This window comes from Protopterus annectens, chromosome 1.part2, assembly GCF_019279795.1.
Source record: "Protopterus annectens isolate FY-2018-M chromosome 1.part2, PAN1.0, whole genome shotgun sequence".
NCBI classification, from domain to species: Eukaryota; Metazoa; Chordata; order Ceratodontiformes; family Protopteridae; genus Protopterus; species Protopterus annectens.
In genome coordinates this window covers 308,612,045-308,631,417 of record NC_056727.1, presented here as the reverse complement: position 1 = coordinate 308,631,417, position 19,373 = coordinate 308,612,045, and the positions used below count along the sequence as shown (strand labels likewise).

Genomic DNA, 19,373 nt, shown 5'->3' with positions numbered 1-19,373 from the left:
ACTTATTGTTGGATAGTATAGGATAAAATGGGAAAGATCGAGAGTTAGTGGAGACTACGGCCAGAACATGCCGGTTTAAACAATAAATGTATGCGTTTCTAATAGTTTGTGCATTACAAAACAGTCAATGGGAACAAAACACTATTAATCTGATATCTTGAAAGCGGCTTTTAAAAAGCCAAACATCATCAGTCATTATCTGCAAACACGAAATATTAGATGCTTCTGCCTATCTTTCGTTGCAGAATGATACAACCTACCCTATCCTTTAATACAACGTTTGATTGGCAGCTCAGCAGCCCTATGACGAATCTCAGTAGGGCCAGCAACGTGCGGGGGAGGAAAACTACAGGGGGAGGGGGAGGTGGGATATTAAGTTAGAGTGAGGCGTGACAGTGTTGACAGTTCCAGGCGAGGATCTCTGTAGTGCTTTCACTTTCTCGAGTTTACAAACACATTTCTCAGTGAATCTGGGGGCCATCCACTCCAAAATTACCAGCCACAGCAACATGCAAACCAATAATAAAAAGAAAACGCCGGGGTGGGAGGAAAAAAAAGGTGAGTGTTATTATGCTGCTGTTGTATTGCTAGTTAAGTGTTTAGTGCTGAATTGTGTGTGCACTTGTATGTTCAAGTATTGAAGTGCTGTGGCAGTCGCAGCATTGTTTTATTTCTATTGCTTATATATGGGTTTGGTAAACCTGTAAAATGCAAGTGTTCAAGATTACTGTTTTATTTTGCAAAATGCTGTCAGTTTACCAGTGACGCGCTTTTAAAACCGTTAAAGCTAAATGTCTTTAGTGTGTATTGTGATGTTGGATAAGTGCTTGGTAACTAGGTTGCTGATTTGTTGGGGTGTACGCAGGGTCCACATTTAATGTGCAACATGTCGTGCATTCTCATAATATATGTTATTATTCTTGAGCAAGACATGTGGATTTCAAAACTGCTTGGTATACCCAATGAAAATGGAGGTTTGGAAGAGAAGAATCTAGATACAGCTTTTCTGTGCATTGCACCAGTGCTTTATTTAAGTTTAAATGGAACTGTATAAAGTATGAAGTGCAGAGGAGTTTCTCTCGTGTCTTTGGCTATATACCTCTTTTACTATACTGCTTGTCCTTTAAGGAAAGGGAATAAATGACCTAATAGGCCTGCACTGTTAATAGAATATGCAAAATAAGTAAAATAAACTAAGAAATATTTATTACGAACTTGCATTAATTCATCGGAAGTCATAGTATGAATGCCCCTAAAAGAAAGCAATACAAAACTGTCTTTGCTCTGTGTGATCTGTTTTTTAGCTGGTCTTATTTAAAGAGTAGTGTCGTAATTTGCTGTTAATGTACACTGGAAGTTAATTGCTGTTCTTTTTTATCGTCTGTAGTTTCACCTGCTTAGTTGTTTAAGCATGCTTATCATGTTATGGACGTAAATAAATCAACATTGTCTACCTCAAAGAGCGGTTTGAGATTACCACTTGCTTTCAGTAATACTAGTGTACCTGAACCAGAAGTGCTGTAAACTTAAGCTGCTAATTCCGATGCATTGTGTTCATAAAGTGTTTAGATAATAACGTATAGCTTAAGTTGAAAGTGTGATGAGTTGTACACGAGAAATGGTGGTTTCTACTGTTTGTCAAGTCAGTTGGGACGTCTGTGGACATGTGCCCTTTGAACTTCACAGCAAGCATTATGAGAGAGATGTTTTCACTGTTTTACAAACTAGTGTACATTTTGTAACTCAGATGTTTCATTGCTGCAGTAACTAATGTCATTTTAGTATCAGTTTAACATTCGTGCAGGCTGGGTCGTTTATCTAAGCCCCACATTAGGCTCCTAGAATGATCAGACTTTGAACCAGCAGGCTTTTTTTCTTGAGGTGCTGCATATTTTTGAACATGAAGTTTCTTGTGTGAAATGACTAACCATTGTATGCACATTTTGTGCTGTTCATGTGAAGCTAAATCCAACATGTTTTGATTTTCCATGGTGTCCCAATGGTAACATCTGTCTGCTGCGTCTGTGTATTTTCATTTGCTGTAAATCAGAAGGGTGTATGCATGTGTGTGATCTTATTTTTTAATATCACAGTATTGCTAGTGCCCCTGCATGAATTTAATTTCAAATAATGTGGTGTTGTGCATTTGGGGCTAGTGTTGTTAATTTGGGGCCTCCAGCAAGCTTTGACTTGGCGGGGTCACAACCGTATATTTTCAGGCAGTCTTTTTATGTGGTGTAAACATGCCCTTTTGATGTCCATAAGTAACCCTCAAAATTATGAGCTGTATACACATATAATGGCTTTTAAATGCAGTGTTACTACATTATGATAAGTTTACGTATCCCTTAACAGCAGTCAGCACCACAGAGAGTGATTTTAATCCACAACAGTACCTACAAAAACATTTGGTCAATTATCACATGCCAAGCAGAAATTACAACAGTAATAGATATGCCTGTGAAAACACATCGTTGGGTAGCGGTTACAGACCAATATTTGTACTATGCATAAAGTAGTAAGTTTTCATTTTGAAATCTATATCTATCTATACGTGTATATATATGTATGCATAAAGTAGTAAGTTTTCATTTTGAAATCTATATCTGTCTATACGTGTATATGTCAGAAGAAAAAATTCAAACGAGTCGCATCTGCCTCAGGCGATGAATTTTCCTTTATTAGCAGCTAACCAGATTACACAGCATGTTGGCCAAGATGTCCGGTCTGGACTGATCTGATCAACTTGTTTACTGACATCAACTTTTATACTGTAAGCAAAACAACTTTTTGTTACATTTCTGACCGTTGACAGTTGGCTATGAAAAACATATGTGCTAAACATGTTTATCACAAATTACCTCAAACCCACAGCTAGTAGAGAATGTTCAAGAAGTACAAAATGTTCAATTCAACAACGGTAGCTCAAATTTTCCAGGACACACAGCCTGCCTAGTAAATTAACTCTTACTCGGCCGTGCGTCCTTATCCCAGGCTTCACTGAGCTATAACCAAATCTCTTTTTTCTGAAATGCAGAAAACAGATATCATTCAGGTTCATAAGTAATGCTGCATTTTGTTCACAGATGAGGCCCATCTTTGATAGGCATATCCCCAACAAATAACATGTTCACTTTGCAAGAACAGGAAAAAGACAAATAACAGTATGTTTTTAAAACTTTTTCTCTTAACATTTCCCCCCTGAAAACACTTTTATTTGTCTTTTATTTCAGCAATATATGGTAAAAACTAAGTTTTTCTTTGCATACATTACTTCATTGGCAAGACAAATTTTTAAACTTCAAAAACATTTGCAAAGAGTCACATTTCAATGTATTCACTTTCACCAGTCTGTTGCAATTGCTGGTACATCGTCTTCAGAACAGCAGTATCAACCAGTCTTTGTAGAAGACCTCTGATACAGGGTATACAACAACAACCACATACCACCACGATAGCCACAGCGACTCCAACGGACACCAGGAAACTGCTGATGAGATGACTCCATTTTCCAAACCACGCTTGTAGAAAATCTGTAAAGGGATTATTTACCCCAGAGTTCTCTGCCAATTCTTCGGATAACATCTCCAAACCTTTCAAAGCTCGAGTGATACTTCCATCGGGCGCAGTGTTGTTTGGAATATATGTACAACAGAAAGTCCCAAACATCTTGCAAACTCCTCCTTCTTTGGCCAGGGGCATATCCAACACAATTCGATTCTGCCATGCCACCTGCGAAGTGTCCTCTAGTTGTTCAGCAATTCCTTTCAATGCATCTTTGGTATAGTTCACAAAACGCTGCTGGTTATAGTAAATGTAGTTGATCCAGTCCACATTCTTATTAGGTTGAATCCAGACAAAGATGGATGTAAAACCAGCAGCTATTTGGTTTATTGCTTTGTATTCATCAGGTACGCCTCTTGGTACGCCAGTGCTATCGATGTAGACACCGTTATCGAAAGATTGCTTCGGTGCCTCTCTTTTTCTCCTACTCAACCACTTCAGCTTTATTTCAAGTTCTCTTACGAAATTGCTTGCTGGAACTGGGAAAATGTAGAATGGCAGAATTAACTTTACAAGTGCACAAGTTCCCTTCCAGGGAATCATAAGCCTTGATCTGAGTTTGTTGTCTCCACATAACCACCATATGTCTGCTAAACTATGAGTTTGGTTCTCCAGAAATGGATTCCCATTGCCATTCACAGTAACATTGCAATAATTCTGTCCCATATTGCCATAATTTTTCCCTGTGCCATCTCTGGAAATGCACATATATGAACCTGGATAGGAAATCGCTGCAGGCGGTTTCTCAACTTTGCTTATGACCAGAAAACGCTGAGTTTCATCTTTGCATTTATCTTCAGTTTTGTTGAAGAATAATTTCAACAGACACGTTAGGTTACCTTCATCTTGCATCAATGGGACTGTTGCTAATTGCTGTTTACCTTCAGCACAAGAAATACAGTTCTCACGATGTGCTTCTCGGGTACTATATCTAACCCAAGATAACCATTCATTATGGTGCACAAATCCCGTCTCGAGTAACAATTGTTCTTCTTTTGTGAAGGCAAAATCTGCTTTATTTGTAGCATTCTTAAGGCTTTGTACTTTAAGTTGGAGGGTCCCCAAAGGATCAGTTCTAGTTGGAAGAGACACTCCGATTCCATAAACTCCTGAATCACTTTCTTGTGGTGACACAATGGTTATAGTAACTATTCCGGTACCTTGGAAATGCGCAATTTTTATTCTTTGTTGCCTGCTTTTTATCTTTCTCTGGTATCACTGCACCACTTGTTTCCCATCCATTCACATCTGTTGACCACCAAACACTTGACCAGGACGTACAGTCTCTATTGCACAAATATTTTGCACGAGTCAAGAAATTATTATTGTTCCATTTAGAACAGTCCAAAATTCCTTCACAAAGTTTCACCTTAAACACAGTAGTAACACCTGTTTGCGCTTGCAGCACCACCATTCCTTTTTCTCTTGCAACTGTTCCTTCTCGTATGGACATATTTACTTTCGCCACCAAAATCATCATCATGTGACAGTTCAAGTGCCAGTTGAACATGGCCATCCTCCCTAAGGACTACCCCGCGCCGTTGGTTTCTTCACTGGGTTTGAGACGAACTAACCCCTATTGGGCTAATCCCCCTTTGTAGCCAGACTTTGCGCTCAGAGGTCCGGTGGAGTTTGACCAATATCAATGGCAGAAGGAAGAGCCTTGAGTTTTTTACAATGGGTGATATGAATCCACAAAGTCCTCTCAGTGATCTTTACAGCCATAGGTGTCAAGATAAATACTTGGTATGGGCTTTCCCAACTGGGGGATGACCAATTCTTTCTCTTCACAATTCGGATCCACACCCAGTCCCCGGGTACCACGCTTAACAAGGTTTCATTTCTGGAAACTGCAAAGGAGTCATTGGTTACAAGAGATTTGACATTTAGCAGCTTCTTCATATAATCCGCTAGATCCTCACCCCCCTCACGTTCCGCTGGCAACAATCCTTGCCACTGCGGGACGTAATATGGTCTCCCAAACAAAAGTTCAAATGGTGTAAGTCCTTTGTAGGAAGGTGAGATTCACATGTACAGGAGTGCCAACGGAAGGCACGCAGTCCATGACCTATGTGTTTCTGCCATTAGTTTGCGGAGCTTACTCTTCAAGACACCGTTGTCTTTCCACCAGTCCAGCTGATTGGGGATGGTAAGCACAATGATTTTTGAGATCAATTTGAAACACTTGACCCAATTTCTGAACAATCTGGTTAACAAAATGAGACCCATTATCACTGTAAATGCGTCTTGGTAGACCAAATCGGGGAATTATTTCTGTAGTCAAAAGCTTTGCTACTGTTTGTGCATTCGGATGCTTCACTGGAAAAGCTTCTACTCATTTAGAAAAAGCATCAATAATGACCAAACAGAACATTTTCCCCTCTGAGGGTGTCAATTCAATAAAGTCCATACAGAGTGTGTGGAATGGATACGGAGGGGTAGGGAATGCCTGCTGACACTTCTTAACTCCCCCCTGAGCATGATACTTTGCACATAATAAACAAGATAAACAGAATTGCTTTGCATAAGTTGAAAACCCTTTACACCAAAACACCTTAGACACTATTTGAATCATCGTCTGTACTCCTACATGGGCAGGTCCATGGCTAACCAATGCCGCATACCTAAAAAGGTTTGAGGGTAATACCATTTTGCCATCTGATGCCCTATATAACCCACTCTGTTGAGTGATACCATATTTTACCCAACAACATTTTTCCTTCTGTGTCGTCAATGTTTGCATTACTTTTAGTGTCTCTAAGTCTAAGAGGTGTCCGGGCTCCAAATCGTTATCGTGTAAAAGCAAATCATTTTCTAGGGCTGCCTTTTTTGCAGCCATATCAGCAAGGGCATTTCCCCTGGAGACAGGATCTTTTCTGTTGGTATGTGCAGAACATTTACATATCGCTATCTGAAGTGGTAGTTGCACTGCATCTAACAACTGTAAAATTAAATCTCTGTGATTTATTGGTTTACCTGTCGCAGTAACCATTCCCCTATTCTTCCATAGTTGAGCGAAAACATGTGCAGTGGGGAAAGCATATTGACTATCTGTATAAATTGTCAATTTTTTACCCTCCCCTAAGGTACAAGCTCGAGTCAAAGCCACCAACTCTGCTGCCTGTGCAGAATAAATGTTTGACAATCCTTTTGCCTCCAAAACTTCAGTTTCTGTGGTGACAGCATACCCTAGTATTTTTCCTACAGTGTCTTTCTTTGCTGAGCCGTCTACAAACAAAACAAGATCAGAATCTATCAATGGAATATCCGTTAAATCTGGTCGGGGAAGTACTTTGTCATGAATGCTCTCTAAACAAACGTGTGGAGTACCTTCTTCTGGAGTCGGCAAAAGTGTCACCAGATTAAGAGTAGTACATCTTTCTATGGTCATATGAGGCTGTGTCAGCAGCACTGTCATACACGGCAAATGTCGACTAGGAGATAAAAAGGTTATCTTATCTCGCAAAAGTATAGTAGCTACTGAATGTGGAACCCGCAATTGTAATGGGTGAAACAAAACTAATGATGCTGAGGCTTGTACTGCCATGGCGGCCGCCACTACAGCTTGAACACAATGCGGCAATGCCCTTGCAACAGGATCTAATCTGGAGGAGTAGAAAGCTATCAGCCTCTGTTTATCCCCATGTACTTGTACCAGAACCGAAGTCATATATCCTCCCTTACAATCAACCATTTGTACAAATTGCTTAGAATAGTTCGGAAAACCCAAAACAGAGGATCCTGCTATCAATTGCTTAATTCTAATAAATGCCTGTATTGCCTTATTTGTCCACTGTATATTATTCTTAGCCGCCATGGGAGTATCCTAGATCAGTGCGGTCAATGGCCCTATTTCCTCAGCATAGTTAGGGATCCAACTTCTACAAAAATTAGTCACACCTAAAAAGGACATCATCTCCTGCTTAGTCATACGCATAGGTGCCTCAAGAATTGCTTGTTTTCTTTTGTTCTCCAATTGTCTACCTGCCTGCGAAATTAAATAACCCAAGTACTTTACTTGTGCTTTCCACAATTGTAACTTTTCTTTATTTACCTTATGTCCTTGCTCAGCTAAAAAACTAAGAAGGGCAAGGGTATCCTTTCTACACCTTTCCTGCGTGGGTGAGGCCAACAAAATATCATCTACATACAACAGAACCTGGCTTCCCTCTGGGGGAACAAACTGAGCTAAATTCGCAGCCATTTCTTGTGCGAATATTGTCGGACTCTCACAATAGCCCTGTGGCAATCTGGTGTAGGTGTATCTTTTACCTTGATAAGTGAATGCAAACCAAAATCTACTCTCCTTATGTAGTGGTATGGAGAAAAAGGCATTGCTTATATCTATGACAGAAAAATATCTGTGCTGAGGTAATAAATCATTAAGTAATGTATAGGGGACAGGGACCACTGGTGCTCTTGGGATCACAGCCGAATTAACTGCTTGTAAATCCTGAACCAACCTCCATGACCCATCCGGTTTCTTTACAGGAAACAACAGAGTATTGCAGGGCGAATCTGGGCATTCAACAAGAATTCCTACCTGTTTTAGCTGCTCAGTGACTGGCTTAATTCCTTCCTCTGCTTGTTTACTTAGCGAGTATTGGTGCTTACGAGGGCTAAAACCTGACTTTGCAGTTATACAAACGTCACCTGCTGTTTTCATCAGTCCTACATCCCCTTTACCTTTTGACCATAAATCTACAGGTAAGGCACTTAACGCACTATCTTCCTCTTGAATTAGGAGGATTTGTCATGCCATTTCTGTTTTGTCATCCCTGAGGTGCACACTAGGTTGTGCCCAAGTCACCCAATTTAATCTTTGTACCTGGATCTGTTGATCCTTCAACTGACTTTCGGACATTGTGTCCCAATTTGTCACCTTTTTCGCCAAATCTACCCAATGTGTCCCCACCGCTTTAGTAATTGAAATATGTGGGCTATAACCTGAGCGATATAAAGAACTCATTTCCTTGGTCAAAGTACAGGTCACTACTGTATTACCTTGCTTATCCCAAAACATATCATTCAAAATTATCCTTGCACATTTGTGCCTAAAGAATTATTTTTCAAATTCTTTATCCGGACCAGGGGCCTGTCTGTAGTACATAGTACAATGTAAGTGCGCCCTCAACCTGCGGTGACCCACTCCTAGATTTACTTAAAGCTAGGTTGATCAAATCTGTATCAACCCTCCCCGGCCCGTTTGAAATCAAGTCCTGGCTATACCAGTAAAACAAGTCTTGTACTCCTTGTACCACAAAGCCATCCGCTAACCTTTTCGCCTCAATGCCTTTAGGTGTGGGAATTGCCGCTATTCCAAACAAATGCTTCAAATCTCTTCCCAGCAAATTAACTGGACAAACTTTCAATATAATTACCCTACACCTAACAGTTTGGTTTGTTTGCGGATCTGTGAACAATAGAGGATGAGACAGTGGTTCCTTATAGATTTTCCCGTTTGCCGCTTTCACGAGGACAAACTCATCTGTTTCGCAGTTCTGGGGTAGAACTGCTGGACCCAAAAGTGTATGCGATGCACCTGAATCACATAACTCCACTTTCTGTCCCTCCAACCAAAAACTCTATCATGGGTTTTTGATCCAGATGCATAGCAATACCCAAATGTGCCAGGTTTATGACTTCACAGTCACAATCCCGCCCTTCCTTAATTTCCTGGGTGTCCTGACATTCATCGCAGAGAGTGTCTACCTCATCATCATCACAATCATTCTCACTTTCTTCTTCTCTACAATAATCACAATCATGAATTTGGCGCCTTCCTTTACTACCATATAGTCATGCGGAGCCCTTGTTCGTAAGCTGTGGGGGATGTTGCCACTCTTCGCAGTCGGCAGCAAAGTGCCCACGTCTACCGCATTTAAAACATTCTCCATGTTTTAACCTCCCCTCATATTCCTCTGAATGTCCACCCTGTTTATACGACGTGCCCCATTTCGGGTCCCCACGTTTTTGTACACCACCACGGCACCCTTGTCCCCTTTGGTCCTGTACCAAAAATATACCACCATCATCCCCTACTGCTAACACTTGTACTTTCTTTTTCTTTTTTAAATTGAAATGTCCTTCAGCATGCCGTGCATATTCAAACAAAGGTTGCAGTCTACATGTTCTGTGATCAACCATATGCTTAGTTATAAAACTATTTATCGGAGCCTTACAACCTTTAAGAAAAGCGTTTTTCAATTGCTGTTCGTACGGACTATCAGTAGTCTGATCCTGCAGAATCATCATTCCACAATGGTTATTGAACACTTCTGTCAATCTTACAATATAGTGATCTACAGATTCATCATCATTTTGGATGCACTCATTTATTACTGTCCAATCTGCTCTTGGACGCCACTTATCAGAAATTATCTTCAACAGATCAGTGACTCGCGTGTCTAACACCCCAGAATTATGCTTTAATGTGTTGCCGTCATCTGCCTTACATGTACAAGTACCACAAACTAAGTGCCAATCTGGACCCAGGATTTGTCGCACTACTTGTTCTACTTCTACTTCTAAACCATTTAGATGATAACTTAAACGCATACCAACTATGTCCTCAGAAAACTTTTGAAAATTAACCTTGGGATGAGGAATACCATCCGTAGCTCGTTTTATATCCTCTCTAGCCCAGGGACGATAAACTAAAATAGTTGGCTCTTGTTCAACATCCCCTGCTTGTGGGTTTGCAACTTGTATTAAGGGAAGGGCTTCTGAGTGGTCAGAAAGTTTAATGGCCCAATGTCCTTGCCCTGCTAGTCCCAACCTTAACTGCATAGGTTGGTCTACCTGTTGCAAAGCAACCTTGGGTACTACGGGAATTTGCGGGTAAATTGGAGGGGTCACAACGTTTCCTTGAGCAGCCAATAACCCACCCTGCTGTACAGATCCCACATTTTCAGACTGATATTGAGGAGGTTCCGCCGGTACAGCAGCAACAATTTCCCCATACGGTGAGGCAGTTGCCTGCCTTTGTACCGCACAAACTGTATGCTCATCCCCCTTATCTAAAAATAAAGCTACTTTTCCACTTGGCACCAGTGATCCCTTTTGATTTATTTTTTCTTTTTCCTGGCACTGTTTTTCTTTTATAGCTCGTTTATTTGCCTCTTCTAACCATTTTTGTGCTTGGGGAAATCCCAATTGTCTTTGTTTTTCAGTTCTAGTTCCCGTATCTCTTTTCAAATCTCTAACCAATTTTGCACAGGCATTCTTATTCAGTGTACCATCAAAATCATATCCCGACTTCCACTTTTTCAAAAATTTAACATTATTTTTGTTTAAACCTTTCATATACTTAGCATCAACATTTAAACAGGCATCACTCTCACACGTGCAGCAACTCGAACCCATGTTTCCCCTAGATTTCTTATTTTACCTTTCCCTTTTTTTTTTTTCCCCCTCAGGTATTTAGGACTGTATCAAAATTATTTTACAGGGCTTATTATAAAATGGGACTATCTTAACGGGTGACCCTAACAAAATAATCTTAACAAGTAATCCTACCCATCCTTAACTAAAAAGAAAACCTTGTCGACAAGATTAAATTAAATTAAATTAAAAGAAATTTATTTTTCATCCTACCTGAACCAGATGAGACTCAGTTTCCCCTTTTCGTTCAGAAACTGTCCCGCAGATAGGGATCAGAGAGCGGCCGGCCTCTTTTCAACGACAAATCAGCCGAGGGAATCTTAAGATGAGAAACCCTCACCTGCACAGGTTTTTCGGTCTCTCTTGTCGGTCTGATCCGTATCTTCGTAGAGGTTTCCGGTCCGAAGGACCAAAATGTCAGAAGAAAAAATTCAAACTAGTCGCATCTGCCTCAGGCGATTAATTTTCCTTTATTAGCAGCTAACCAGTTTACACAGCATGTTGGCCAAGATGTCCGGTCTGGACTGATCTGATCTCCTCTGATCTGATCAACTTGTTTACTGACATCAACTTTTATACTGCAAGCAAAACAACTTTTTGTTACATTTCTGACCGTTGACAGTAGGCTATGAAAAACATATGTGTCAAACATGTTTATCACAAATTACCTCAAACCCACAGCTAGTACAGAATGTTCAAGAAGTACAAAATGTTCAATTCAACAACGGTAGCTCAAATTTTCCAGGACACACAGCTTGCCCCAGTAAATTAACTCTTACTTGGCCATGCGTCCTTATCCCAGGCTTCACTGAGCTATAACCAAATCTCTTTTTTCTGAAATGCAGAAAACAGATATCATTCAAGTTCATAAGCAATGCTGCATTTTGTTCACAGATGAGGCCCATCTTTGATAGGCATATCCCAACAAGTAACATGTTCACTTTGCAAGAACAGGAAAAAGACAAATAACAGTATGTTTTTAAAACTTTTTCTCTTAACAGTATATATGTGTGTGTATGTATGTATGTGTGTGTGTATATGTGTATGTATATGTATATGTATATATATATATATATATATATATATATATATAGATGTATGTATGTGTGTATATATATATATATATATATATATATGTACATAAACACTTATTGAGAATATATATAATATATATTATTGTGGAACAATGGACATAGAGTACTTCCAATCTAGCACTGTTGAACATCTGAACCTACTAAATGCTATTTTCCACTTTTCAAAGAACACTCAACTTTTTCCATTTCCCTTACTCCTTGCAGAGGACAAACAAGACAGGATTGTTTTCACTTCAAATATCACTCCACCCCGGTGTGTGTGTGTTTAAATCCAATGAAACATTGGAGTTACCAGTAAGATTAAAAACGCAAGGACTCTACATAAACCCTCCTCCCCCCTTTCTCAACTTCTAATTAAAAATTTTATTTTACATCTCTAACTCTCAAGAATTTTCTACTACAGTGTATCTTGGCTTCACTCAAATATGTGATGTATTAACCTATACTTCAGATTTATGTTTTTCAGTTTCTGTATTCCTTCTTTATGTAACAACATCTGTGTTAAGTTATGTCTCAGTTTTGTACTTCACTGCACCTGCCATGCTAGGTAATAACTATGGTTTCATCTTTATCCTTCATGGCACCAGACTATTACTGTTTATTTCTTTTATCTTAAATGTACATTTTATAATTGATTTTATTGTACTGGAGCTTTTCTCCTAGAGTCTCCACTGAAAATGGGCTTTTATACTCAATGGATCCAACCCGGTTAACAAGTGTCAACTAATATAACACGTAAGTCTGTTATGCAACTCCACATGATTCCACAGGTAAAAACCAAAGCTAACAGCTTACTTTGATTTTAGTTCATATAAACTGAAAGGTGCCTTGTGTTCTCTCCATTATATATATGTATATATATGCTATTTTGTACTGCCTTCCAACAAACAGACTGCCTTGGCTGTAAACCTCCCGTAGGCCCAGATTATATCTCTACAGTACAGGTATTTATTTCCACTAGATAAATTTCACAAAAGGCTTGGACTGGGCTGTTGAACTCCACACTTCCAAGATCTTCACATCAGCTCTTGCTTACTCCCTTCTGAACTTCTTAGTGAGGACATTGCTTCCTGGTTTTACTGTTTGCAGGTGAAAACCTTTTTGTACAGCACTAATTGCTGATGCATGTGTTAGGTTAGATAATGAAGCATTTACGTTTCTGACTAGAATTTCGTGAGAATTTCCTGTGCTCAAGTCACTTTTAAATAAATCCTTGAGCAGTTTTTATTCCCAGCATGTTGCTGTGATAAACTTATTGACATCCACTGCACTGGAGAGAAAACAAATTGTGCAGTACTGAAACAGCCATTTGCAAAAACAAACTATTTCCTTTACAGTTACTCTGCTAAAAGTACCACCCATAAGTCCTGGTCACACGCACAAGTACACTATACCCAATAATCAGCTTCCACACACAGTCCTGTTCATACCCAAACAAACAAAACGTTCACTCAGTGTTTTGTCCCCCAACACCCTCTTGCTTGTATATATTGATTCATCAGTCATACAACCAAGACCAAAGTCAAATATCTTTAAAAAAACACCTTTTATTGAACTATTAGTTGTGACATAGACAAAATTACATTTATGTAAACGTATTCTAACCATATTAATAAGTTGACATTTACAAACATTATACATCACATATATTGTTCAATACAGTATAATCAAAACAACATTACGTAAATTGTTCATTTCTTGCCTTCTCTTAAACCTTGTTCCTCCTGTAAAACATATATCTGCATGTATGTTCCCACAATTTCCATTTTATTATATGTAATTTACTTGTACCTTTTTCTAAAGATCCCACTTAAATTTTGTCTCTCTTACAATATTCACTGCTTTTTTTGACAGCCACCAGAATTAGATTTAGCTTGACCATGCAATGTTAATGCAATTCAAATCCTGTATTGTAGTTTTTAAGACATTTTTTTGTTACTCAGTTGCTCGCCCAGTATTCCTGACAGAATACTCTGTAGAGAATTTTTAAGTCTGCCAGCTCATTACATTCAGAACATATGCTGCCAGGAACCTCTCTTGTCATTACACCTCCAACATTTGCTATCTAACAGAGGAAAAATTCTACTTGAGGTATAAAAGTACCCGTGAAAACACTTTTTCAGGAAAAATCGTAAGTCTTCTAGATTTTTTGCATGTTTGCATGACATACATATGTCCTCCCATTGTTTTTGTGAGTTGCTTGCCTAATCTCTTCTCCCAGTCTTTTCTGACCTCCTCTAGTTATTATGCAAGATTTTGTCTTACTAATCTTCCCTGTAACAGCAGCTTCTGTTCTAGATTCAACTAAAAATTCAACCAGTGCCAGTCTTACATTCAGGATTCCCCTATCCCTTTCTCTTAGCCTATACTCCGATATCAATTCCTGATAGGGAAGGCAATCTCTAGTCTACCGTTCAAATGTCTTCTTGGCCTCTTCCCATTCTATTACCTTTCCCCTCTCTAATTATTAGATCTCATTACCTTGGTTCCTTTACCAGCTTCCTCCTAGTAAATTCCAGTCCCCTCTTGCTATTCTCTGTATCCCTAATTGCAGTCATCCCTATTGGCAGAATTTCCTTTCTCCATTCCCATGTTGGCTTAGCACTTAATATACTTTTTGCTGTATGCATATAATATTCTGTATGACTATTGTTCTTAAGAATCTGCGTCCAAAATTCCACTCTTTCTTATTTCTTGAGTTATCCTTCTTCATTATTATAATCCCTTTCCACTTTGAATTGTAGCTTTCTGCTTGTGTTATGTATTTGAGCTTTAGCGGTGTAGCTCTAGAGTATGACTTCACATCCGGTAATTCTAAATCTCCTCGTCTTATTGGAAGGATCAACTTTTCCCAATTGACCCTTGCTCTCTCTCACCAATAAAATCCTTCAACTCTTTATTGCTGTCCACGTCTTTTCTACTGGTTGGTAAAAGCATCCATGACTTGTATATAAACCTAAAGGGACTAAAAGCACTTTCACTGCTTGTGTCCTGCTATCCATATCTATAAACACGAGCTTTCAGTTTCTCTTTTTTTTTTGTATTTATTTTGTTTAGTCTCTTCCCACATATCCGTAGCTGCCATAACAGGATATTTTGTAACCCATACTCCCAAATACTTCATGGGTATTGCTGAATCAGTTCATGTGTGGGTACAAAGTTTACAGCTATAGCCTTTGTTTTGTCTTCATTAATTTTGTATCCTAAACTCTAAACTGTATCAGAATGTTCCACAACACTAGATGTCCTTTCCTGGTTTTATCAGGTACAAAATAATATCACCTATAAATAAAGCCATCTTTTCTTGATTACCTTACCAGTTATAGCCTTGAAATTCTGAGTCACTTCTTTTTTTGCCAGTTGCTCTTAAGTATAACACAAGTAACAAAGGGGAAAGAGGACATCCATGTCTGGTTCCTCTGTTCAGGCACAGCTTATAGAGATGAACCCTTACACTAATTTTTGCCAGAGATCCCTCATATCCTCCTAATTAACCTTATTTTATCAAGGAATGCAAGTGCTTCCATTGTCCTACTCATAAAATTCCAGCTTACTCTGTCAAATGCAGCACTGTTGGAGATGCTGGGTGGATTGGTGTGATGAGGGAGATGTCTTTTTTTTTCTTGAGTTACGATTCAGAATTGGAATTGCGTAGACATGGTAAGACATTGTGGCTGCCAAAAAAGCAATTACTAGAAAATGGAAATTAAAATCTAAATTAACTATTTTAGAAGTAGTGAATATAGTGACAGATAAAACAACTGGAATTGAGATCTTCAGAAAAGGATAGCAGCAAAGTACACAGGATAAAATGGGAATTATCGTGGGAACAATATATATGCATCTATATTACATAATCAAACTTTTAAAAGTTTGAATGCCATATGGTCGACACCATATGATCGAGCTTTTAAAAGTTCGAAAATGTAATAAAAAAAAAAAAAATAAATAAACCAAAGGAAAAAACCTACCTTAAAGGTTTAAGTAGGGGGCAAGCTCCCCTGCCCCTCGATCTTTAAATATGCCAACTCTGAGATCGCACTACAGTGCAGAAAAGGGAAATCTTCCCATTCCACACTGTACAGAGATTTCTGTTGAAACGTTCAAACTTTTAAAAGTTCGATTATATGATGCCGACCATATGACGTTCAAACTTTTAAGGGTTCGACAACGTGATATAGACCCACAAGGCAGAAATGTGGTTTATAAGAATTAAATGAGTTATGTAATGTTTGACTGAAAATGATTGGTTAGATTATAAGTGATGTGTAATGTTTACATCTGGGAGTTTGTCAGTATGGTTTGTAATGTAAAATGCTTGCAACTAGGATTGTGTTGGTGTGTTTTGTTTAGATATATATATATATATATATATATATATATATATATATATATATAAATGTATGATTGCTTATGTTGTAAGTGATGGTTTAATAAAGATGTTTCTTGTTTAAAAAAAATAGTTGGAAGTGACATCCTTTGAGTGGAGGATACATTGCTGATATGTGTAATGGAGTTGTTAAAAGATCCAGCCCAACCATACGTAATGGTAGTATCTGATGGTCTTAGAGGCTACAGTGTCAAAACCGAGGGCAGTATGATTTTATTGAACAGTTAAAAACACCTTATCAGGAGTGGCTAACTTGATTTGAGTAGAAAGACATCTTTGCCACACACTGAAATGATTGTGGACTAATTCCAAACTTTGTACTGAAAGTAAAGGGTGAGCTGAAATAGGCCATCAAATGTCATCCTCCTAAAAATAGGAAGTAGAAGAGGAAATCTTAGAAACATTTGGAATCCTTGAGGAGCAAGGGATAGTTAGGTCAACTCAACAGTCATTGCTCCATACTGGCCACATAAAATGGATGTCTCTTACAGATTTGCCACTGACTGTAGAGATAAAAATGTTATCCCCAACCCATTCCTACTCTCACATCTCTGCTCTGCTGTATTCATCTGAGCAATCCAGGGAATCGATTGTATTCTGCTAACCATAAGTACAATTTTTGTACTGTGTTTTTCACTTTTAAAACTGTTGTTGCTGATTTGTTGCACTTAGTGTCTGCTGTAGCATAGACTAGATTCAGACCTGCAGAATCTGGCTCTCTTTGTTAAATTGAGGATTAAAACAGGCTGTCGTATGTTGGAGAGGGCCCCCCTTCACCCTTGTAGTAGGAGAGTGCAGTTAGGACTCATCTGATTGAGCCCTGTGCCAGCAACCTTCAGTTTTGAGCTTTCTTATTAGTTAAATTTGTTTAATTCAGTTTGCTCAGTGTTGCTACATAAGCCCTGCATTTACACAGGTTTGTGCTTGGTTTTAACACAGCTCCACAGAGTTAGGTGACCAAAGATTCAGATAAACATTGTCACTTAGGACCACACAAGTGCAGCCTAAACGAAATTACAAATGTTAGCTCATGAGAGAAATGCAGTGCAAATATACATAGATACAACAGTATCAAAGAATAACATAAGAAAGAAAACAACGAATAACATAAAGAAAATAACACAAGAAAGAAAACAACGAATAACATAAAGAAAATAACACTTATGAAATGCAAGAGGTAGTTCACATTATATAAGCACATTCAATACCCATTATCCAGTGATTAAATAAATACCCATCACCAAACCCCTACACTGTTAAGATAGAGAATAAATAGAGAGTAGTGAATACCAGCTGTTTAGTTACCATATTGCAGTTGTTAACCTTGGACGTGATTCAGTTTAGCCATCATATTGCATAATAGTAATGCTGGAGGTACTTGCTCAGAGCAACAGGGTTAAATGAAAAAGACACTTCAACTGTGTCAGGTATTATGGTTGGTGTCTGTATTAATAAGTCTCACAACTGTAGGATATAAGCTGTTCCTGAATCTGGTAGCCCTACAGCAGAAGCTGTCGTACCTCCTTCCAGACGCAAGTTGTGAGAACCAGTTGGGGGCCGGATGGGTCAAATCAGCAAGTATTTTATATGTTCTCTTTTTTGCTCTTGTAAAGAAAAGCTCCTGAATAGAAGAGAGGTTTGCCCAAGATGTTCTCAGCCACCTTCACCAACCTCTGTAGTTTCTTCTTCTCAGCAACTGTGCAGTTGCTGAACCATGCTATGAAGTTGCTAGTGAGGATGCTCTTGATAGCTCCCCTGTAAAAAGTGGTAAGAGCAGACAGTGGGAGCCTGGCCTTTTTTTGAGCTTTCTCAGGAGGTGAAGCCTTTGTTGAGCCTTCTTGACTATGTGGTTGGTGTTAGCAGCCCAGAAGAGGTCGTCGGAGATGTGAAAGCCCAGGAACTTGGTTGTTTTGACTTTCTCTACTACCTCCTCTTTGATAGTGAGTGGTTGGTGAACTGTTGCCTTTCTCCTGAAGTCCATAATCATTTCTTTGGTTTGCCTGGTGTGACAGGAACAATGAAAGTGTTCACCTCATCCCTGTAGTTATGTTCATTCCCACCACTAATGAGAACCACGACTGTGGTATCCTCAGCAAATTTTATAATATGGTTTGACTTGCGTTCTGCAGTGCAGTCATGGGTGAAGTGAAGATTGTGAAGAGCAAGGGGCTGAGTACACAACCTTGGGGAACACCAGTATTCAGGACTATGTGTTGTTTCCAGTGCTTGCCCACTGGCATCTACCAATCAGAATGTCAAGAGTCTAGTTACATAGGTGCTTGTTTATCCCGAGTTTCACGAGCTTATCCACCACTTGCCTCAGTATCAGTGTTGAATGCAAAACTGAAGTTGATGTACAGCATCCTTACATAGTTGTTCCTCCCTTCTAGGTGTTTTAATGCAAGTTTTCAGCGTGGCTGATTAAGCATCCACAGTTGTGATCCATTTGCCTGGTATGCAAACTGGAGTGGATCGAAGGACTTGGGCAGATCTGCAGATAGATGTTTTTTAACAATCATCTCAAAGCAATTCATGACGTTTGAGGTTAAGGCAACTGGTCTGAAGTCATTGAGGCAAGTAGGGTTGGGTTTCTTTGGAAGTGGGGCAATACTTGTTTCCTTGAAGTACGAGGGAACTTTCTCCATAGCAAAAGATGAGTTGAAGATGTCTGTCACTACCAAACATAACCAATCAGCACACCCCTATAACACCTTGCCAGGTATGTTATCTGGTCCAGCAGCCTTCCTTGGATTCAGCTTCTTAAGTTGATGTCTCATCTCCTTGGAGTTTAAGGTGAGCGCTGTCTCCTCTTTGTCAGTGTTTGTTTTAGACGGTACAGTGGTGTTCTCAAATCTGCCAAAGAAGGAGTTCAGTTCATTTCGAAATTCAAAACTGTCATCACATTGGGATGATTTGGACTTGTAGTCTGTGAGGTATTTTAT

At 39.1% G+C, this 19,373-nt stretch overlaps 1 protein-coding gene across 1 annotated transcript in view; it reads left to right on the top strand.

Annotated features, from left to right (window-relative positions):
* The first annotated feature begins 374 nt into the window (after window positions 1-374).
* MACROD2 (mono-ADP ribosylhydrolase 2) overlaps window positions 375-19,373 on the top strand; it is a 566,743-nt gene continuing 547,744 nt past the window's right edge. Inside the window, exon 1 of the mRNA XM_044060148.1 lies at window positions 375-558. Coding sequence (XP_043916083.1) covers window positions 510-558 — 49 coding nt within the window. The 5' untranslated portion in view covers window positions 375-509. The remainder of the gene's footprint in view (window positions 559-19,373) is intronic.